The sequence below is a fragment of the Castor canadensis genome, chromosome 15 (genome assembly GCF_047511655.1).
Source record: "Castor canadensis chromosome 15, mCasCan1.hap1v2, whole genome shotgun sequence".
In the NCBI taxonomy this organism is placed as follows: Eukaryota; Metazoa; Chordata; class Mammalia; order Rodentia; family Castoridae; genus Castor; species Castor canadensis.
The window spans coordinates 98,530,245-98,554,116 of NC_133400.1; the positions used below are offsets into that span (position 1 = coordinate 98,530,245).

Genomic DNA, 23,872 nt, shown 5'->3' on the forward strand with positions numbered 1-23,872 from the left:
AATTTGACAGCATTTGTCCCTTCTTCTATTAAAATTGCATGGAAAACTCAAAACTATCATTCTTCTCAGTCACTTCTCACTTTGTAAAAATTGCTTCTCTTTGGAAACAGTGTCATAGGAAATGGAACTTAATCCAATACGAGGAACACTGTCTTTCAAGGGACAGCTGTGGCCAACACCTTCAGGCTCGTTTGTTTCAGCTATTCTCGGGCCAGGCAAAGGCCTGGGGTACCTTCCACCTCCCTCCTTCAACCTTCAAAAATTGTGGAGTTTTTGCTGTTTTGTGATTGCCATTTTCAGATGTCCATTCCACCTCTTGAACGTAGACTCAAATATGTGAAAGGAGTAACCATTCCCCATCTCGACCAATAGAAAAGTTGGATATGGTGGTCCAGAGTGGTCCAGGCAAAACCCAAGATCACATTCGAAAAATAACAAGCCAAAGAAGCTAGGAGCATGGCTCAAACACCAGTAAATGCAAAAAAAATAATAATAATAAATAAGGCTTTGAGAATCAAACTAGGATCCATGCCACCACTCCAATCTCAGACGAAGCCCTGAGTGACACATGACACTTTAAATGTGAACCTGAGATGAGATGCTTACCTAACCTAACATAACAACACACTGCTAAAAATTCCATGGATCAAAGAGGATGTCACAAAGGAAATTAGATGATATTTTAAATTCTTATAAAAATGTGCAGAGTTTAGCTAAAGCTATGCTTGCAGGGAAACTTATACCACTGAATGTTTACTTTCGAAAACAGGAAGGAGCTCAAATCAGTGACCTCAGCTTCCACCTTACTATGCTGAGAGACAGAGACCGGGCCAGAGAGAATGATAAACCCAGAACAAACATAGGAAGGGAGTAATAAAGACAAGAGCAGAAAAGAAGTGAAATTGAAGTCAGAAAAACAAAAATCAAATTCTTTAAAAAGATCCATAAAATTAGATCTCCAGCCAGAATAACCAAGGACAAATTGCCAATGACGGGAGTGAAAGAAGGGACAGCACTTCGGACCCTACATACGTAGGAAGGAGGGTATTGCAGAGATCTTTAGACTCAGTTTCATCAGCTTGGATGAAATCAACAGATTTCGTGGAAGACACAAACCATGAGTTCACACAAGAGCTAGAGAAACTAGTTTTATTTCTACTGACCAAAGTGAAGTTGTAGTTTAAAACCTTTTTAGCAAAGAAAACTCAGGTAGGGATGCAGTTCAGTGGTAGAGTCCTGACCAAGTCTGCCCAAGGCCGTGGGTTCGATCCCCAGCACCACAAAAAAAGAAAGGGAGGGAGGGAGGGCAAAGAAATCATACTGATTCTATGCAAACTTTTCTAGAGAATTAAAAGATGAAGGTGCACATCCTCCCAAGTCACTTTTTGAGACCAGACTTAAAAACCCATAAAAACATTGTAAGAAAACTGGACTTACTACCCCCTCATGAGCTTAGACACAGAATCCTCAACAGAGTGTTAACAAACTGGACCCAGTGATGTCTAAAATGGGTGATACATTGTATCAATCAGTTTTCCATATAACAAATACTAGAATCAACTTACAGAGAAAGGCTACTTTGTCTCACAGTGTCAGAGGTTCCAGCTCATCATTAACTGGCCCTATTGTTTGGGGACTGTGGAGAGCAGCACATCATGGCAGAGCAAAACTGCTCACCCTGTGACCAGAGAGCAAAACAACAGTACGGGACCAGGTCCCACAGTCCCCTTCAAGGGTCTGCCACCTCCCAATGGCAACACCCAAAACTAAGCTGTTAACATTGTGACCGAGTTGGGTTTATCTTAGAAGTGTCAGGCCAGGTGATTGGGCACAGGCAAGGTGGGTTGTGCCTAGAACACAGTGGAAAATGTGGAGGACCAGAGCTGGGCAGGAGAAGTTGCTAGGGACCAGACTTATGTGTAGGTGTGAGTGAAGGTTCAACACCCCTCTTCCCCGCCAACCTTGTGACCAACCTCACTCTGCTACCCTGGGTTGCTCTTTCTCACTCATGCTCGCTGGAAAGATTCCGTGCCAAATTACCACAAAGAGCAGCCCATAACTCACAACAGACTGGTTATGTTACAGTTCTATAGTTCAGAGTCCAAGGTGGGTGTCAAGGGCTAAAACCCAGGCATTGGGCAGAGCTGTGTTCTTTCTGAAAGCTCAAGACAGAGCCTTTTTCTAGCCTTATTCAGTTCTGGAGGCTGCACCCTTTCCTTGGCCTCCTTCCACCTGCCAGGAAATCAATGCAGGGTCTTCAGCTCCACCTCAGACTCCTGCTTTCCCTCTTTCACTTATGAGGCCTCTGTGAATACATCAGGCCCACCGGATCATCCCTGATACCCTGCCTACCTTGAAATCAGCTGGCTAACAGCCTTCGTCCCTCTGCTGCCTTACGCCTTACTGCCCCATCGTCATGTGACATAACATGTTCACAGGTTCCTGGAGTCAGGTCATGGATGTTTGGGGGAAGCCATTATTTATTCTTTCTACCATAGCCTGGAAACCAGATAAATATGCCAATGAAATTGCCAGGCAACCTTGCTTATGGTAAAAATGTGTCCTGATTGGTCAATTACAGCTGGCCCGGGTGCAGCTAGAATGAACTGTAAATACTCAGTGTAGACACCACACTCTGCTTGTTTAGCATCTGTGTGATCAGAGGGTGCTGGGCAAGGCAGATTTTGTCAAGCAATCAAGATGTAAATTGAGTAATCGAGACTGAAATCACAAAATGCATCAAGCTTGACTATCGTCGTATTTAATTTGCAGAGTAGTTCAAGCTGGAGTAGAGAAGTTGTGCCCCTGGGATGGGGACAAAGGGGACGGTGTCCCCACTTGAATCCTGGAGCCCTGGTTGTCTTGTGATCCCCGGTCACTCTCTTCAGAGATCAAGATCATCAGCTCCATCTTGGGATGACTGAGAAAGAGCAAAATCGGTCGTGTGATGCTAAAACACGTCAGATGCCCATGCATACAGATAAAATAGGTGCACCCTTGGCCTTTCTTGTTGGTTTCTTTGTTTTTTTGTTTGAGACAGGGTCTCATTATGTAGCCCAGGCTGGCCTCGAACTCTCAGTCCTCCTGCCTCAGCCTCCCGAGTGCTTGGATTACAGGCGTGCACCGTGCCTGGCAGCTGCACCCCTTTCTGCTGTAGGAATTGTAACTTCAGGGGAATTAGCAGCTTCCATTTTTTTTTTCTTCTGGCAGTAGTGGGGTTTTAACTCCAGGCTTCATGCTAGCAATGCCGATGTTCCACCACTCGAGCTACGCCTCCAGCCCTTTTTGCTCTGATTATTTTGGACATAGGGTCTACCTTTTACCCAGCCCCCCCGGACCGCAATCCTCCTATTTTACACTTCCTGTCATAGCTGGGATGACAGGCATGAGCCATACCCAGCTATTGGTCGAGATGGGGTCTTATGCACTTTTTACCTGGGCTGGCCTCAAACCTTGACCCTCCAGTTCTCAGCCTCCTAAGTAGTTAGGATTACAGATGTGATCCACCAGTGCTTGACTCTCTCTCTTTTCAATCCTGTGTCACCGGTAATGTGACCCCATTGTTGGTTAGTTAATATGTGACATCTTTGTGACAACTCAGTACAAATTTATCTAAATGCTGGGACGGGAATTCTTAAATACAGATGCCGCTATGCTCCATCATGAATACCAGTAAGTAGAAAATGCATTTAACACACCTCACCCACCAAACTCCATTGTCAGCAACACAGCACACTGTGTGGTCGTCCCTGGGGATCACGGTCACGGCAGCTGCCCAGCTTCACGAGAGCATCTCCCTGCCGGGGAAGAGACCCAAGTTCAAAGGTACCATGTCTACGGGATGTGTGGCGCTTTGCGGCAGTGGAAGTCAGGGTTGTGTAAATGATGGCTTGGAATGCAGACCTTATGCAGAAGCCGTGCTACCTTGTGGGCTGGTCTGTAACAACTTTAGGAAGGCAGTGGCACCTTCCTCGCATTGCAGCATCTTTGCCTGGAATTGGACCAAAGAGCAAATCTGCACAGTAAACCCTGGACAATCCCAGAAATAGTGGCTCAAGGCCAAGGTGCTGCTAGTCACGCAGTTAGTGGGGCCCTCCAGGACAGCCCACCAGTCTGCATTTGGAAGTCCGAACCCCAGAAATTCATGTTTTCACAACAGGCATCCTGGCTATAGTTGTGACCTTGTTTTATTTGATTTCCAAATAGAATTTATTCAGTGAGGGCTGTGGGCGTGGCTCGAGCGGTAGAGCGCCTGCCTACCAAGTGTGAGGCCCTGAGTTCAAACCTCAGTACCACCAAAAGAAAAAAAGCCAGCCACATAATGTTGAATGAAATAAGTCACCTGTGATAAAAATGTCTGCATACATGTTTAAAGAAAAAGAATTTCTTTCTTTTTGGCAGTACTGGAGCTTGAACTCAGGGCCACACACTTGCTAGGCAGGTGCTCTGCTGCTTGAGCCACAAAATCAGTCCTTTTTTGTATTGGGTGTTTTCAAGATACAGTCACGCCAACTATTTCGTCCCAGCTGGCCTCAAACCTCAATCCTCCTGATCTCTGACTGCCCTAGTAGCTAAGATTACAGGCATGACAGAGAAACTAAAGCAGATACCTTAAAAGCAACTGAGGCCAATAGGAGAAGGGGACCAGGAACTAGAGAAAAGGTTAGATCAAAAAGAATTAACCTAGAAGGTAACACACACACACAGGAAATCAATGTGAGTCAACTCCCTGTATAGCTATCCTTATCTCAACCAGCAAAAACCTTGTTCCTTCCTATTATTGCTTATACTCTCTCTACAACAAAATTAGAGATAAGGGCAAAATAGTTTCTGCTGGGTATTGAGGGGGTGGGGGGGAGAGGGAGGGGGCGGGGTGGGTGGTAAGGGAGGGGGTGGGGAAGGGGGGAGAAATGACCCAAGCATTGTATGCACATATGAATAATAAAAAAAATTTTAAAAAAGAAGAGGAAGAGGTGGAAAAGAAAAAAAAAGATTACAGGCGTGAGCCACCAGTGCCCAGCTAAAAAGCAGAACTTCTTAAATGAGCACTTTTATCTTAGATTTCAACCACTTGAGCCATGCCCCAACACTTCTGTTTAGTTTTTTTCTCAAATAGAGTCACGTTTATGCCCAGGCCAGTCTGAACAGCAGTCCTCCCATTCACACACTGGGCACTCACCACCATGCCCAGCTTTTTTATTGGTTAAGATGGGGTCTTGATAACTTTTTGCCCAGGCTGGCCCGCAACCATGATCTCCCGATCTCTGCCTCCTGAATAGCTTGAGCCACCATGCCTGGCAAGAATTATGTTTTAATTTAAAAACCCTTTGAAGTCATCTGACCCACGTCTTCTGTGCTAAATGTGCTGTGGTTGAGATGAAGCGATTCGTAAGTCATGTGAGGACCATGTACATCATGTGATAAGCACGGTCACCTCCGGTTTTTACTTTCCGTGTGACCTTCTCCATCTTCACATTTTCCTACAATGACCATTCTTTATTTTTAATTATTATACTGTGGGTACATTGTGACATGTATAAAAGTGCTTACAACATGTCATACTTGAATTCATCCCTCCATCATTCTTCTTTGTCATTCTCCCCCCATTCCTGGAATGGTTTCAACAGGCCTCATTTTTCCATTTTCATTCATGAGTGCGTAATATTCCACCACATTCACCCTCCTACACTTTCCTTATATCCTCACCCCTCCCACTGGTGTCAACCCCCAGACAGGACCTGTTTTACCTTCCTGCCGTTTTTTTTAAAAATCCATTTTTGTTTAAGTTAGCTACACAGGGCATTTCCTTGTGACATTTCCATGTATATATGTATTACAACCCGAACTGGTTCATTTCCTCTGTTTTTCTCCTTTCTACCTGAGTCCCCTTCTTATGGTGATTTCAACAGGTTTAAAAATTCTATATTCATTCTTGTATAGAAAGTCCATCAGCCATGTTCACCTTCTTAATGTCCTTCTTTGACCTCCCTCTCTCGTGTGTGACCTCCCCTTAGGATGACCTGTTTTTCAATATATTGCTGCATTTGTATTAGGTCTGTATTCCACATATGAGAGAAAATATGCAGCCTTTTACCTTCTGAACTTGACTAGCTTCACTTCCATCCATTCACCTGCAAATGACAAAATTTCATTCTTCTTTGTGGCTGAATAAAATTCCATTGTGTATAATTACCACATTTTCTTAATCCATTTGTCACTAGTGGGGCATCTCGGCTGTTTCCATAGCTTGGCTATTGTGAATAGTGCTGCAATAAACATGGCTGTGCAGGTGTCTTTATTGTAACCTGAGTCACATTCCTTCAGGTATATCCCTAGGAGTGGGATTGCTGGATCCCACGGCAGTTCTATTTTTACTTTTTGAGGAGCCTCCATATTGTTTTCCAGAGTGGTTGTACTAATTTACATTCCCACCAGCAGTGTATGAGGGTTCCTTTTCCCCCACGTCTTCACCAATATTTGTTGGTGGTGGTGTTCTTGATGCTAGCCATTCTAACAGGTGTGAGGTGGAATCTTAATGTGGTTTTGATTGGCATTTTCTTATGGCCAGGGACAGTGAGCATTTCTTCATGTGTTTTTTTAACCATATGGACTTCGTTCCTTGAAAAAGCTCTGTTAGTTTATTTGCCCATTTCTTCATTGGGTCATTGATAAAAATGGCCATTTTAAATTAAAAAACAGGTGATATATGGAAATATAGTGTATTCTAACAATTCATACAATTAATATGTTAATAATTATAAAAATGAATCTTTTTCAAAAAAAGAAGAAAATGGTATGAACTCTTTCCGTTTAGCAGGTGCTGGCTGGAGCTAAAATGGGGGGGCCAAGCAGCTAGGCACACAGGTCTGTGGGGAGGCCTGTCTGGGAAGGCCTGAGGAGGCCTTGGCCTCCATGTTGGGTCCCAGGCTGCTCTGTGTCATCCTGGAGGTTCTTGTTCTGCTCTCCCCTGAGAATCCCCAGGCTTGCAGGGAAAGCTGCTGAGCTGGGTGGATGGAGGGGTTAGCAGCTGTGGGAGCAGCTGGGGAACCCAAGATCAACACACATCTCTGGTTGTCTCTCAGCCCCACAGACAAACCTCAAATCAGCCTCTCGTCTGACAGCTGACTGCTGCTACTATAGCCTGTGTCCCCTACCCGGGCTTGTCCCTGTAACACCTCTCAGCAGGTAAGAGAGCAACTTGTCCTGCCCAGGAATGACTTCTCTCTGCAGAGCTGGAGCATGGGGCCTAGACGACACTCGGTGTTAGGATCCCTGTGGTGAGGCCAGCTCCCTGTGCCATCACTTTCTCCTAGCAGAGGGCTCTGTCCTACCCACCTCCCCACATAGCAGACCTGGGGCCTTATTAAGTCTAAGCATAGTGAGGTATGATGACATCCACTCTGACCCAGAAATCCTGACACAGTGTTCCGTGTCAGGTCTGGCCAGCAGTCCTAGATGGAAGCACCTCTCAGTGGCCCCTGCCCTGACCCCCAACTTACTAAGTTGGGAGCCACAGGTGAGGCCCACGAGAGGTCCCTGGATGACCAGTCTTTGTGAGGGCACTCCTGTGTGCCCCAGAAGGAAGAGCTGTCTCGCCTCATGGCAGGGGGGGCCATCTTCCCTTTTGCCTCATCTTCCAGACAGCCAAGCACCAAGTCCACGCCCATGCAGCCGATGTGCATGGTTAACCTTATTACACCCTACTTTGTCCTCAACACATTTTCTTCTTGGGTCGAGTAGGGCATACATGCTCACAGAGGCATGAGAACAGAGACATACATGAGTCACGTGGACGTACAAAAGGCTACCGAAGGCATCAGAGAGGGTGGGGGCTCAGGAGCCCACGGGGTCTGACTTGAAAATCTCCATTGTCTGTAGCTACAGTTGGCAGAAGCCATTTCCTTCCCCCCCCTCCCCCCCGGCTGTCCAGGGTGGCTCACACTCCTCAGTGCGCAGCCTCTACCTGCCACCACTCTCCAGGGGTGCGTGGGTCCCAGGGAAGCAGGATGGAGCATGTGGGGGGGGTGTAGAATCCTGTTGCTGGGGACTGGCTGGTCCCTGGGTTTCAAGTCCCCAACCCTTATGGGTCTCCCCTTGTTGCTGAGTAAAAGCTCCCAGCAAGAGGGGTGCACACCTGCCGAGCTCTGATTTAGGTGGCAGACCTATCTTATAACCAGAATGCTTTATTTTTTAAAACATTACCTGTGACCAAATAAAATGCCATCAGACCTCATCTAGTCAGAGAGCGTGTCCCGCACACCAGGGTCCTGGCCACGGTCTCCCTCCTCACTCTGCACCGTCAGAAACTGTTGTCACTTGTCCCCATGGCCAGGACCGTTGTCACTGGTGTTTGTTTGTGTGACCTGTCCTTAGCACTTGCATTTGAATCATCAGGTTCCTCCCAGAGCTGGTTGGGTGTGCAACTGTGATCTACAGGACATGCTTTCTTGTGGGGCAACCGGCATTGCAGTGTCTTTTCTTGGTCACCTGCCATGATTGTGTGTCAGGTCAGGGAGAATTTCTTCCCCATTCTAGAAAAGTAAATCTGTACATAAAAATGGGGGGGTGGGGACATGTATGTGAGACAGAGATTGCTTAAAAACAAACTCCCAACGTAAAGTCTGCAAGCTTTTGGAGTGGTCACAAATTAAAATTAATTCTAAAGCAATTTTACTCACAGGAAATGTGCTTATAGCCACGGGTTGCTGGGGAGGTGTCTGAGACAGGGAGGAGAGCACTCAGCCAGGCTTCAAAGCCTGGCATTTGGGCTCTGGTTCCACAAAATTCGGCAGTGGGACCTTTGGCTATTGGCTTAATTTCTCTGAATTTTGCACTTTTCTTTATTTACAAAATGAAAAGCAATACTGTCCTGCCAACTTTAAGGGCTACTAGAGGAATGAGTAAGCAAGTGTGTGAAAGTACTTGGTCTCTATCAAATGCCCAGGTGTTAGTCCCAGTGCTCAGGGTGGCAGGAAAGTAACTGTGGGCCTGTCAGCTTCTCACTGTCCCCAGGGCTGAGAAAGCCTTTCTGAACAGACGCTCCTTCTGTCTCCTGCTCCAGGGGAACCTGGCTGGGACGGAGAGGCTGGAGGTGGTGGGAGGATGGGGGAAGGGGTGCCTGCCTTCCTGGGGGACCAGCACCTGCAGCCTTTACCCTGTGGTCACTTCCAGGAGCTGCAAGATGAAGGAGGGCATGTCTAACAGCAGCACCGCCAGCATCTCCCAGGCCAGGAAAGCCGTGGAGCAGCTGAAGATGGAAGCCTGCATGGACAGGGTGAAGGTAGGTGATCATCACAGCCTCCTCCCAGGCCAGAGCAGCCTGCCAGGCTTAACAGGTCACCTGCAGAGTTCCTAGCCACCTTGGCGGGAGTGTTTGCTGAGCCCAAACTCCTAGGCTTCCACATGTCAGGTGCAGCACCTGCCCCTATGGGCCAAATGGGGCCTGGTGAAGGCACAGAAAGGAGATTGTTACGCGGCCTGGGACGTGCAGGAGGAGGCACAGTAAGCATTCAGTCCTCCTTCAGCCATCTTTGGGGTACAGACACGAGCTTTAGCTTCAAATAGACAAAGAATTCGGACAGGGTCACCGGGTGTGCCAGGGGCCGAGTGTGGCCTGGTTGACCGCCATCTCAGTCCTGTTCTTGTTCTTGGGGTTCTGGGGAAGTTATTGCTGTCATCACTGGAGGGGAGTGAGCCAGTTCCCAGGTCATGATTGCTCCCGCTCCACGGCATAGCCTCGTCACTACAGGTTATTGTCCTCATTTGTTGGGGAGGTCTGCCCTGCAAGGCTCTGCTGTTCCTTAGGGGTAGTTTCAGTGCCTTATTATAAAGATGTTATCGACCATTCCTGTCCTTTCTTGATTCCAAGGTGGCTGCAGGAGAGAATGGCTCAGAGCAAAGGACAACAGGTACAAAAGGGAGACAGAGAGGCCAAGCTTTTCTCTTGTCTTTGGTTAATTTATGGGCCCAAGTAAGGCCTCAGTGCTTTTCAGCAGAAAGGTTTAAGCACCTCATACAAGCATGCCCAAGGATTCAAATGATGCAGGATACATGATGCATGTGAAATCCGTGAGGAGGCACCAGAAATAGACTCCTGTCAGTCTCGGCTGTTTGACTATGTCGTCATCCAATAAGCGAGACAGTCAGACAGTGAGAGCAGTCAGAGTTTCTGCCTGGTGCCATGACACTGAGGTTAGATGACATCGCATATTTTGACGGGCACTGCCGGGTGAAGCACTGAACCATGTCTGTGTTTGTCACATACTCCCTAGGGGAAGTAAAGAAAGGTGCCAGGCACCTCCTACTCTGTGCATTCACTGCTGAGTGCAGGTCTCTGCCCGCTGAGTGACAAAGTCACCATTTCTCCACAGGCCATGGAGAGACAGGTGGAAGCCAGGCAGGTGTGTGGTTCTGCAATGCAGCTGAGCTAGGGGCCGTGAGAGTCAGAAGGAAGGAATGCCCTCGGGGGAGCGCCAGTCCAGCCCTTGGTGCCTGTGGTCTTTGGGGACACAGACCAGGTCTTGCTCAGGCATCTAGGATTCACAAAAGAGACTCCATGGGAACGGGCGACTCCTAGATCCTTATTGACAGAGCCAGCCTCCCTTCTCTCAGAGGGAGCTCTGATGATGGCTACACAGTACCAACTCTCACCTCTGTAAGCAGTGATTCTCATCCCCTGGGGCTTCAGGGTACAAACTGTGCACGAGGTCGGAAAGCATACTCAGAGAGCATCAGGAGACCATGGAGGAAGGAAGGATTAAGTGGACGCAGTTACCTGACCGTCTCCATCCTGGACATGTCCAAAGCAGCCATGCCTTGACTTCAATCTGGAATGTTCTCTGAAGACCTGGTGCTAGAGGCTTGGTCCTCAGCTCAGCACTGTCAAAGGCAGTGGAGCCTTTAAGAGGTGGGAGGTTTTGATGACCGAGGGTCATGCGTTCAGAAGGGATTGAGGGACTCTGGGCTCTTCTTTTTCTCTGTCACAACCTGACCCTGAGGTGAGTGGCTTTGCTCTGCCATGTGTCCCAGCCATGCGGTGTTGCCTTTTCCCCCCAGAGGCCTAGAAGCAATGTCTCCCCCGGAGTCATGGACTGGCACCTCTGAAACTGGGAGACAAAATAAACCTTTTCTCTCTCTAAGTTGATGATCTCAGTGAGAGAAAGCTGCCTGACAGAAACTGAAAATCAGGTGTCAGTCCTTGGTCTCTAGGAGAGAGGAAGGAGTGAAGTTAGCATGCAGAAAACAAGTTTCAACAGAGATATCCCCGATAACTGAGCAGGATTCAGACGCAGATGAATGATGCAGACAGTTTGTGGTCCCTCGGTGGAAACACAGACAATCAGCTGAGAGGATGAGGATGTGGTGAGGAAGGTCCCTGAACACCGCTCTGCTGCTGCAGGGTCCTGGGGTCTCAGAGTGGACAGATGTCTCCACCACAGTGTTGGAGTTGGGAGTGGTGACTGATCCTGGCTGGACAGGGAAAGGCTGGGTGAGCCAACCATTGCCCGGGTCAGCAGCTGGAGTCAGGAGACCGCTGTGGACAGTTGGGAAAAGGGCATGGCATGCACAGGTGCAGATCAGAATGACTTGGAGGACAATGGGAGCCATGAGGTGTTTGAGGTGAGCCACCTGCCAGCATTGGGTCTGACTGTGACAGTGGGGAGGCTGCTGAAGCTCTGAGTGATGGGAGGAGCAGGGAAGGGGAGAGAGAAGTTAGAACTCGGGGCTCAAGTGCCTCAGCTCACAGCCAGGGGCTGGAAGACAGCAGACACTGGTTTCAGCCAGGGGCAGTAGCTGGACCAGGGAGTTCTGCTTTAGCAAAGGAAGATAAACTCAGCAAAAACAGGTGCTCTGCCATAAACACTACCCAGCAGTCAGCACAAGGAAGAACTATATGTAAAAGCAAAGCAAAGGGGTCCACAGGAAATCTCAGCTGCTCAGTTTCAGTTCTCCACCTGGAAGCCCAAAGTTCAGCCCAGTTCTGGAGTTAGCCCAGGCACCATGGCAGACACCAGTCATAAGTCCCAGGTTCTCAGATGACCTGCATTTCTGTCAGACTCTGGGCAAATCAATGGGTTCCCAAGGATTCTCATCCCCAGTTTCTACCATTCTCCAGAGCGACTCACAGAACTCAGGAAGTCACTTTACTAACCGTTTCCAGTGTATCTTAAAGATTACAACTCTCGAACAGCCAAATGGATGAGCTGCAGAGAAGAAGGGATTGTGAGGTCGTGGCCACAGCTTCTGTGCCCTATCTGGGAGCGTCACCTCCCAGCACATAAATCAACCTGGAAGCCCTCCAAACCCCATGGATTAGGGTTTTGGTTTGTTTTTTTTTTTGGGGGGTGGTCATTACATAGACACCATTGATTAAACACTGGTGACTGAATTCACTGGTGACTGGACTCGGTCTCCAGCCCCTCTTCCATCCCTAGAGATCAAGGGCCATTCTGCCATTCCTAGTTCCAATGCTAATCATAGCTTGGTCTTCCTGGTGACTTGTCCCCATCCTGAGCTATCTAAGGACTCCACCCACCCACCATCCCCTTAGCATGCAAAAGACACTCGTCACTCAGAGACTCTAAGGGTTTTAGGACTCTGCACCAGGAATTAGGGACAAAAATCAAATACTTAATGTTTACCACAATCTAATATAAAATCTGACAGTGCACTCCTCTCCCTTAAACCCTACGGTGGACGAACATGTCCCCTTAGCACTGTGCACGAGCCTCCTGAGGCAGTGCACTCTCCTGACCACGCCATATTGTAGCGTGCCCTTTGGCCTGCTCACCTGCCTGTCCCATCTGCCTGGAAAATCCAGTGCCGGTTCAGATGGTAGAACAGACCCTGACCTGGGAGCCTGGCCTTTCACAGACTCATCTGCTTACTCCAAAATGGGGCTTAGCCAAAGCCAAGAATACTCCTCCTCCCACTGTGGAGAAGGACCTGCTGTTTGGAGAAGGCATTGCACATCTTCGGAGGGAACAAGCTAAACAATGTTCCTGACCTGTGACTTTCCACCTCGCAGCTCATCACCTCCAAGGGCAGGAGGAGGGGACAGTCTTCCAGCCCAGCTGTAAAGAGAATACCCAAGCATGGCTTCAGGAGACAAGGAAGGAAGCCAGAAAGAATCTACTTAAGCTGTCCTCAAGCAAATAGCAGACTTGAGGTAGAGCTGCCTTCCTGTAAAGAATAAAAGAAAAAATTAGACCTGTGTAACCCTTCTGCCAAAAGAACAAAAAAAAAAAAAGGACCAGAGCAGCACACACAAGGCAGCTAAGCATTCACGTCAGAAGCCTTCTTCCAGAAAACCAAAGGAAACTTTAAGCAATTGCTTTAAACGCTCCAAAAAATGTAAACAAAATCTAGGAAACGAGCCCAAAGGAGAGTTAAAACAAGTGAGTTAAAGGGAAGGAGAAAAGCTAAGGAACAAATTTGAGGTGCATGGGGAAGACCATGAGGAGCAGTGAGCATAACACATGCTGCAGAAGACAAAATTGATGACATGGAGGACACCGTGTCACAAAGTGACACCTCACACAGTGAGCAAGAGAAAAAGATGAAGAGTTGGATCAAAGCATTTGGAAGATGACAGAAATCAAGACTGACCCTGTCCCAATGTTGGGACACTGATGCTCCTGGTACAGAGAACAAACAGAATAGAAAAGACTCATGAGGACATAGCAAGGCAAGGCTTCGTTACCCAGAGGACGTGCTGAACCTGAAGATCCCAGTGGCCTGGCACATCCAAAAAGTATTCTACAGAAAACGATCCACACCCAGACAAGTGCACTGGCGAGTTTACTGATGCTTGAAAGTAAGGAAATATACCCAGCACCACCAAAAAACGCATAACGAAAAGGGGAAAAAGAACAATTCTTAAATAATAAAAAAAATAAGGAAGTCCATTAAATACACTGGCAGAAGCACCCGCTTTGGACAGTGTACCTCGCTTTTATTGAATTCTGCATGTGTGTTACCAAGTGCTTCAATGTTTACAGCGGGCTGAGATCTTGCTGCTACCAGTGCCCCGATTCACAGACAGGAAAACTGAGTTTCAGAGGTGCTCGGTGACCACAGGAAGCGACAGCCTGAACCTCAAGTATCTCCCTGAGCCACAGAGCCTCTCTGCAAAGGAGGGAAGCCTCAGTGTGGACACTTAGCCAAAGCCCAGCAGATGGCGGCCAGGGCTGGAGGTGTGGCCCAGGTGGTACAGTGGTCACCTAGCAAGCATGAGGCTGTGAGTTCAAACCCCAGTACCAGTAAAGAAGGACGGGGTGGGGGGGAGGAAGGGGAGGAAAAAGGGGGTGTCTGCACTTCTGCACTGAGTACTCCACCCGGCCTAGGGCCACATAGTCTCAATTATACAGACTTAGACGTACTACCATTATCTACTAGTTGTCTTTACCAGAATTACTCCATCTTCCATGATAGAATCGCTGCAGAAGATACAGGTGCGTAATTAGGCTGATTTACACACAATAATATACACTCAGACTATAAGGAAGCTTCTGGGGAAACTCCTACTCAGTACAAGTTCCTGCCACACAGCCAAGGGTCTTGTTCACTGCTGGACCCACACACTAGGGGTGACACCACAGGGTCACTGGTCAAACTGAAAGGTGAACTGGATCTACCTGGAGCAGCTCAGTTTGATACAGGGCACAGGTGAAAATGATATGAAATTCCAAGTTATCTTGTGGATTTTGACAAACTGATCCTAAAGTCTATATGGGAAGGCAAAAGACCCAGAACAACCAATAAAATCCAAAAGAAGAAGAAAAAGGAGGAGGACGGGAAATACAATATAGAAGAAATATAATGAGCAAAGATCATTTTTAAACAAATACTACTGGAATAATAAGACATCACACATTTCACAAAAATTAATTCAGAATGAATCATACATGGAGATGCCAAAGACAAAAGTATAAAACATCCAGAAGCTGATATAGGAAGAAAAGTGGCTGACCTTGTGTTGGACAATGAGTTTTTAGGTACAACAGCAAAAACAACCCAGACAAGAAAAACTTTATAAGCTGCACTTTGTTAAAATCGAGAAGCTCTGCAAAACACACTGGTGAGGGAATGAAAAGACAGCCACAGACCACAAGGAAACTTTGCGGAGTGTGTATCTGATAAAAGACTTGTATCCACAGTCCACAACAAGCTCTTCAAAATCAGCAGTGAGAAAACCACCACATTTACATATGGACAAAGATTGGGGCCGGCACAGTGGCTCACACCTATGGTCCAGCTACCCAGAGCCAGAGACTGGGAGGATGGAGGTCTGAGGACAGCCAGGGCAAAAACCGTGAGCCCCTCCCTGAGAAATAACTCAAGGAAAGGGGCTGACAAAGTGGCTCAAACGGTAGAGCACCTGCCTAGCAAGCGTGTGGCCTGGAGCCCAGACTCCAGCACTTCCACAAAAGGGGGAGGACGCAGCAGAAGCTCTGAACAGACACATCACCAAAGATGGTATGCAAGCGGTAAATAGGCAAATGAAAAAAATGCCTAGAGAATTACAAATTAAAACAATGAGATTACACTACAAAACACTAGAATGGCTAAAAGCTGAAAAAAACCTGGCCATATCAAATGCTGGCAGGTCACAGAGTAAAAAGGATGACCATTCGCTGGAGTGGGAATGCAAAATGAAACAGCCACTTAGGCTTCTTCTTACAAGGTTAAACATAAATCCAGCCCTTTGGATAACACAAAGCAACATATCAGGAAATACCATTCATTAGTTGTGAGCAGTGGGAGGAACACACATCAGCATCAGGATCCTCTTAAAACCATCTCCTGCCAGGTACAGTTGTTCACACCTGTAATCCTGGCTACTCAAGAGGCGAGTGTTGGGAGGATCACAGTTCAATGCCAACCTGGGCAAAAACTCCCCAAGACCCTATCTCAACCAATAAGCCAGGCATGGTGATACATGCTTGTCATCCAGCTACATGGGAGGCTGTAGGTAGGAGGATCACAGTCTGAGGCTAGCCTTGGGGAAAAACTTGAGACCCTGTCTGAAAAACAACTAATGCAAAAAAAAAAAAAAAAAAGGCTCAACTGTGAGGCCCTGAGTTCAAACAGACACACACACAATCAAATGAAATGTACCCATCTGCTCGGGTGTCTGAATCCCACAAGCTGAATGCTCAAACGACAAATTCTCTTTGTCACAGTTCTGGAGGCAAGAAGTCCAAGATGAAGGTGCAGGTAGGATTTGTGTGTGGTGAGGTCCCTCTGGATTGTTTTCCTCACGTGGAGGAAGAGACAGAGGCAGAAAGAAGAGCTCTGTGCTGTTTCTTCTTCGGGAAGGACCCCTGTCCTACCAGAGTAAGACCCCACCCTTAGAGCCTCATTCAACCCTAATTACCTCCCTAAAGGCTGACTCCAAATGCAGTGCCACTGGGTTTACAGCTTCAACATTTTAATTTTGAACTGGGCGTACACCTGTAATCCCAGCTGCTCTGGAGGTGGAGAGAAGGAAGAAAGGATTCAAGGCCAATCCAGTGAAAGTTAGAGAGACACTATCTCAAAAACAGACTGAAACAAAAGGGCTGGCAGAGTGGCTCAAGTGGCAGGGCACCTGCTTAGCAAGCATGAGGCCCTGAGTTCAAACCCCACGCAGAGGGACAAGCGCTTCACAGAACAGCATGCGTGTGATGCATGAGAAATTTGCATACAAACATGAGTGGGAAGATGGCCATCTCTAAGCCAAGTGCCAGTGGCTCACGCCTGCAATCCTAGCTACTCAGGAGGCAGAGATCAGGATGGTCGCAGTTTGAGCCAGCCCTATCTTGAAAAAGTCCTTCACAAAAAATGGCTGGTGGAGTGGCTCGAGGTACAGACCCTGAGTTCAAACCCCAGCACCACCAAAACAACAAAAAACAAAAAACTACCTCTAAATGAGGAGAGATTTCAGTTGATTTTGATTTCCACCTGCATGCTTTAAAAAAGTTATGAACAAGTGAGAAGTATCTCAAAGGCAGTACAGCTACTTCAGTAACAAAATTCTTCCTAGGAGCCGCCTCCCCCCATGGAGCCTGCCCTCCCCCAGCGCCCAGCTCCCCCTCCTTCCTCTGTGGTCGGATCCCCTGAGTCAAAGGATGGTGGATGGTATTTGCAAAGGGAATGTGCGTGGCCAGGACAGCAGGGACCCAGCCCAGGATCTCACTGTCACACTCAGCCTCGAGCAAATTGCGTCACAAATTTAATTTGTGTGTACCCTATTCATTTTGCATAGAATCTGTCTTTCTCCTAAATTCCTTAGGTGTTGACAGCCCAACACAAAATATGGCCACTCTTTAAGTAAGTAGCTGACTCAAAATCTTAGGGTAGATTTGAAATTCAAGCATCCCTTAGGTCAGGATTCTCTCTGCTCCCGGTCTTCCCCCTTCAGCATGGGGGAGCCAAGAGGGATGTGTGTGGAAGTTTGCCGAGAGAGGCGAAGCTTTTGACATTTCCACATTTGCTCCTGAGGCTTTTCTGATGATTCTTCTAACAGATGCGTCTAATGCAGAGCTAGCATTTCTCCTAAGAGCTGCAAGCAGTTCCACCAGGGTGTGAATTATTTTGAAAGAGCAAAATGTGTTTTCTATGGTTTGGGGTTTTTTTCCCAGAAGATAAAATCCAAGTCCAGGTTCATGAAGTGAGACTAGAAAATTCTAAGGCCAAAGCTGGTAGTTAAAACAGAAGACCGAGGCTCCGGAGCAATGGACGCTCACGTCCTGATGGGCGCTCAGTGGACAGAAAGGGCTTGGGGAAGTCCAGGCTGAGGAAGGGTGTGATTAAGTTCAGCAGATGGAAAAATGGAAAGAACAGCCTTTCTAAAAGAAAAAGGAGTGTAAGTTACAGCGTGTCCTCGCCCCGTGGTGACCGTGGTTCCGGGTGTCATCTTTCACAGAGTGGAGTTTGGACTCTGTGGTGACCTTCCTCACTGCAGCTTCTACTGGTTCCATAGTAAATTTAACCTTTTTGTTCATCTTATCATCCTCCACTGGAAACACTTGTAGCCCTCACCTAGACTTTTAGAAATTAAACCACTCAGATGCAGTTTAATTTTATATAATCAGATTTAGAAATAAACCAGAGGAAAGGCGTGATCAGAATGAGGAATTCTGGGACCAGATAAAAGGAGGACCGCCTTTGAATTAAACCAAAGATCAGGGCAGGACATCCTCTGTCCCACTGAAAGCAGCCTGGTGAATAGGGAATGCTTAGCCGCTGCAGGCGTGATGGCATCCACGGTGTCCCATGCCACAGACGCTGCCATTTGCAGAACTGAAAGCTCAGTGCCCGATGTGCGTCCTGCCCAGGACAACAGGGCTGTGAACACCTGGGGCAGCTTAGTTGGGGCTGTGCTGCTAGACTTACAACCTGCAGCTTCTCTCGAAGAGAAATGTTGCTCACGCCTTTCTAGAACCATGTGGAGTCAGACCCAAGGTGGGGTCCCCACTATGTTGATCACTGTCCTTGCTAGTTTCCATCACCACGTAAAATACTGTTTTGGTAAACATGCAAAATGCCTGAGTTAGGACTTTCATTTCCCTTCTTTCATTTCCCTTCCCTGTGTGCTGGGATTGACCGGTGTGTGCCACCACACCTGGCTCTGAGATATGGATTTCTTTGTAGAAGACTGAGGACTGTCAAAACGAGAGGTGATCAGTGAGATGGCACTTTTACTGCATGTTGGAAAGGCCTTGGTCCGGGTCCAGGATGGACGTGGGTCTAACAGCTGTCACTTCAGCCAACTCACTTTCAGGTTATCTTAGATTTATGTCCCAATGTGCAATCAGTGAACTTCTGATATGGAGGAAAAAAGTCTGCAGTGACAATGGAGGCCAAGCCACTACTAGGGACATTTGACCTTACAGTTGGGAGACTTCCTATGGTATTGCTCTCAGCCACTCTAGCCTACGTCCCTCAGTTAGGTGAAAGCCTCCCCATCCAAGCCATGTCCCCAAGGCTGAGGGCTTCCTTTATTGATCTCGGAGCCACCGAAAGCTATGATATGGAAGAGGCTGGAGATTGCCCCTAGGAACTGGTGTGTCGTACTCAAGTACTTTCCAGTGTCAGAAGAAAAACTCAACAAGAACTCACCCTGCAGCGTTTTCTTGGAATTTAGAAGCAAGACATATCCTTGTGGCCTCCCACTGGGCTAATTGAACATGGCGTCGTCCGTTGGAGTGCACGCCGAGCCCAGCCTCTGTAGAAGACACTGTGACACCTGGTGTGGTCTAGCCATCCTGCTTTGTTTTCTGGGGGTCGGGGGAGAAACGGGCAAAACTGAAATCCTTTTGATTCTAGTGGTATTGTTCAGTAGACCAGGACTGGCGAGAAGTAGGTGCAGGGCTTTCTACTTTAGATACACAAGATAAATGCCATGAGTGTCACAGCAAGAGCAGTAATTATAGCATCTATCTTGTCATGGGATGTGACTATAGTAATTGCAAGCTTTTCTCCCATGCCTGAAGCTTGTAATTACAGCACAGCTAACAGGATTACAAGCTAACTTGGGCTGCTGTAATCACCTCTTTTATCCTGAAATGCAATGGTAAAATTCCACAGTTGTCCCCCAGCTTCCGGATCCTTTCCAACATCTGCTGTCTTGCATCTGGATAAGGAGGCAGGCGGGAGGGGTGCTCAGAGCAGCTTCAACTTCAACAGGAAAGCAGCTGTCAATTGCCTACCACAGTGAAATTTTGATTTTAAAAGTTTTCAAAGGTGACAGATGTTTTATGGAATCTGCTGATGTCTGCAACCCAACTTTTATAGGAAGGAAAGATCCAGCTACAAAAATCAATCTGGGGCTGGTTAAGAAACCCCCACTGCGCTAGCTCAGGAGCAGATGTAGGTTAGTTAATGCCTGGAAATTACATGTGGGTCATTGTGTCACCTTCCACATGTAAGGAGCAGGAAGTCGTTGTTGCCCCCATTTGTCTTCTCCGACACCACATTACTTTAATGCCGGGGTCATCCTGGATCCATGGGTTATCAGCGGTAAAGGGACTGCGGACACTGTGAGCTGGCGGCCTGGCCAAGGTGGAAACTCCCTCAGTTATTTTGTTATAAGATGATCACACTCGGCAGAGGCAGCTGTGCAGGCATTCGTACCCGTCTTTATAGTGCAATTGTCTCGGTCTGTCTTCTGCAGCTGTGATAGAATCCCACAGTTTGGGAATTTATCAGAAAAGCAATTTATTTCTCTTGGCTCTGGAGGCTGGGAAGTCCAGGAGCAAAGTGCTAGCATGTCAGGACCTCTGAGCTGCATCATAACCCAGTGGACGGGCAGGAGATCACAGGCGAGAGAAAGAAAATCAGGTCAAACCCATCCCTTCTTCAGGAACCCGATACCAAGATAACTGGCCCCACCCTGCTATGAGGCCTTGCCCTGTCCTTGGGCCATGTGACCCAATCACCCCAAAAACATCCATGTATTAATTTTGCTAAATTCAGCAGGAGTCCTGGAGGGACAAATGGCAGTATCACCTGAGAGCATCAGGAAAATCAGTACAGCATGGGACCAACCCAGATCTACACATGTGCTCTTGTGCTTGCCTCTGAAACTGGCTTCTTTGCAAACAACTCCTGCAGTTCAAGTACACAGAAGGAACTCAGCCAATACCACTGTGGTCTGAAAACAGAAACATAAGGAGGCAGTCTAAGAACAACTTGTCTTCTGGAAAGGAAAATTGTGACCTCGGGTAGAGTCTTCCCTGGGGAGGTGACAGAAAAATTCCTAGATGGAACCTGCGTAGAACTGGCAAGGCCATAATTGTTGGGGTGTTGCAGATGCTGGCTGTGATCTACCGGATCTCACCTCCTCTGGGCTCTTCCCCCAAGAAGGACCCTCGCATCTTCTGAGCCCCCTCCTCCAGTGCCTTGACTATGACGTACTTGGCCTTGAGTTTGCTTTCAGAGAATTAATCCAATTCACCTGGGATGAGTGTGGCACACGCTGATCATTTTGGTAACTTCATTATCCTGAGTCTTCTCAGTCAGCTCTCGCAGGCAAAATCCTGCCTTCCTCTTTCCCCGCATCCTCTGAGTTAGGTCTACAAGGTAGGGATGCTCTGTATTGCTTCTCGGTGAGATCATGAGGTTTACTGAGGATTCAGAACCCACTGGGGCAGGATGGGAAAATGAAAACTAGACCACTGGGAAGGGCATGACGGTTGCTGGGGAACGAACCCAGGGCCTTGCACTTGCTAGGGAAGTGCTCTACTGCTTGAGCCCCACCCTCAGTCTTCTGGTTTTATTTTGTTTTGGAGATGGGGTGTCATTTCTAAATGAGGTCCTGAAGGAAGCTCGTGAGGTTAGGGATGATGACCCAGAAGGAAAGGGTGGCTCCAACATGGCCACCCTTGCATTGGCTGGTTGCCAGAGGGATCTCTGGATAGACTCATCGGAATTGTTGGGGAGACCGAGGCAGCTTCTGCATGTCTGGGGCTGGTGCAAAGCCTGGAACAGGGAGGAGGGAGACACGATCTGACTGGGGCGGTGGTGAAGCGCCTGGCTCCTGCTGAGAAGATGGCACAGCTGCAGGCCTCAGCCTCCCACACCCACGGCTGTGTGCTGCAGCTCTCGCTGCACCATTCCCGCTCCTTGTGTGTCCACCACAGCTCTGTGGGCTCAGGTCAGCGTCTGTGCTTCTGTGCTCCCATCCCTTGTATGGCTTCACAGGTCCCCTGCAGGCTTTGTCCTCCCTTGGGCCTCTGCCCACTTGGGAAATTCCTATTCTGGTATCTTTACACCATTGCACACTTCAAATGCCCCTACTGAACTCCACGTGGATTTGTCTAGAACCTACAACATTGACCATGGTGCCATGAAAAGTAGAACCATAGACTAGCCAAGCAAAAGCAAGCTTAGACAACAGCTAGCAGTCCTGAATTCTGCTAGTGAGAAAAATAAAGCATGAGAGGTTGAGTTCCTTGCCCAAGGTCACACAGCTAGCTTAAGGAAACCTGATATTCATTGATGTCCCTTTCCCCATTCCAACAAAGCCTATACTTGTTGGGATTTGGGTTGACTCATCTGCTCCACTTCTAGTTGATTTATTTGTGGAAAACATTTTCCTGGTTCTCTGCTCAAGTTATCTGTGGGATTACAGCCACTGCTAACGTGTGAGTCTGGGCTGGAGACCCAGGGATTCTGAATCCTCTGTAAACCTCAGAGGACTCTACGTAAAATGCTGAAAGATGAGCCAGTTGAAAGGGTGAACGTGGCATGGCTGGAGACTTTGAAATAGTTTCCGTCCACGTGTAGAGTGCGTTCAACTGGAGACAAGGTAGACTTGGAACCAAGGGGTGGCTTTGGGCTGCTGTGCACTCCCTGCCTCTAAGCCTCTAATAAGCACTTGCTGAGGAACAACCCAACTGGTGGGTTATTTCACCAGCCATTCATCTGCAAGCCAGGGACGCAGAGAGCCAGATGAGCTGGTAATGCCATCTCCCTCTCAGCAAGCGCTTCTCAGCTCGCTGCCCTCTCCCACTGAGCTCTTCCCCTGGACTTGAGCTGGGCCAGTTTCATGCACAATTGCCATGTGTCAGTCAGGAAGTCCAGAAGGAAAACAGAGGGGAAAGGGGCTCTGGTCAGAAGCACCCTGCTGCTCAGGGAATGACACCCCCAGTTAAAAGTTGTACGATTATAAGACATAGCTAAATATGGTTCCTGTTGAGGGGCACGGAATGTCTCCTGGTTGATTATAAGAGTGGGCTGCAATAAGACGACCAATAATAAATAGGATCGCCCTGGCTTGGGCGGGGCATTGCGCTGCATTTCTCTTCCACAAATGGCTCAGCAGAGTCCTCATGAGGCTGTACCTGGTCCCTCTTCTCCCTCTGGCTGGGAGTGCAGTAAGGACAGCTGGGCCTTCCTGCCCGCTCCGCAGCCCTCTCTTGATACTGGCCTAGCACCTCAGTGTGACCTCTCCTTGCCAGCATCTTCCAGTTCTGGCTCCCAGGTTTGCACCAACCCCCTGCAGTCCCCTGGTCTTGCTGTTGGTCCTGCAAACCTTACAGCCTGTCCTCAGTGTGTCCCCTCCCCTCGTGGGTCTCCCCCGGGACCCACTCTGTGAGCTGCCTTTAACCAAGTGCCTGTGCTGTGTCTCCACAGGTCTCCCAGGCAGCTGCGGACCTCCTGGCTTACTGTGAAGCCCATGTGCGGGAGGACCCGCTCATCATCCCAGTGCCTGCCTCGGAAAACCCCTTCCGGGAGAAGAAGTTCTTTTGTACCATCCTCTAAGGCCCCTGGTGATGAAATGTCTCCTTTCCTGATGTAAAAATGCCTCCCAGAGACCTGCATGCTCCTAGCCATAGGGAACGCCACCTACACCATTGCCATCCCACCCACCAGGGCTGGGGTGCCTCTTGGTTTTTCATGTTTTCTTTGTGATATTCAATTTCTGTTTTTTTTTCTTTTCATTGTTATGCTATTTTCACTAATCGCAAAGAAAATTGACATTTTTATAGCCAAATAACAAATGTGCCATGTAAAAATAACTATTGATTTAAGGGTTTGCCACTTTTAAACATCAATTCCCAAGCTTAAATACAGCAGGTTAATAAATTCCAGTGGATACATTACTGAAATGAAAAGCTGTGCTCAAGTATCCCCCATCTGCCTTCATTCAGTATCAAAGGAGAGCATTGTGACTGCCTGCAATGCACAGGCAAGGTTTCCATCTTCCTGGAAAAGGAAGCAGTGGTTGTTCTCTCTTCCTACATCTCCGCCGTCCTGTTAGTAAGGAAACGACCCACAGGATTGGAACTGTTGTCTCAGAATGGTCTTCAGGGCAGTGCAGCCCAGACCCTGGGGGATGGCCAGGTCTCTGCTGCTTCTCACTGACCATCCCTCCTGTGCTTGT

The 23,872-nt window shown here is 48.0% G+C and overlaps 1 protein-coding gene across 2 annotated transcripts in view; it reads left to right on the forward strand.

The window, feature by feature from the left end:
- Gng4 (G protein subunit gamma 4) overlaps positions 1 to 23,591 on the forward strand; it is a 41,526-nt gene extending 17,935 nt beyond the window's left edge. Inside the window, exons 2-4 of one of the 2 annotated variants that reach the window (XM_020173345.2) lie at positions 7,083 to 7,185; positions 9,172 to 9,280; positions 23,122 to 23,591. In XM_020173345.2, coding sequence (XP_020028934.1) covers positions 9,182 to 9,280; positions 23,122 to 23,250 — 228 coding nt within the window. In that variant the 5' untranslated portion in view covers positions 7,083 to 7,185; positions 9,172 to 9,181 and the 3' untranslated portion in view covers positions 23,251 to 23,591. The remainder of the gene's footprint in view (positions 1 to 7,082; positions 7,186 to 9,171; positions 9,281 to 23,121) is intronic. The other variant, XM_074056829.1, reaches the window with a different exon arrangement.
- Positions 23,592 to 23,872: the final 281 nt, after the last annotated feature.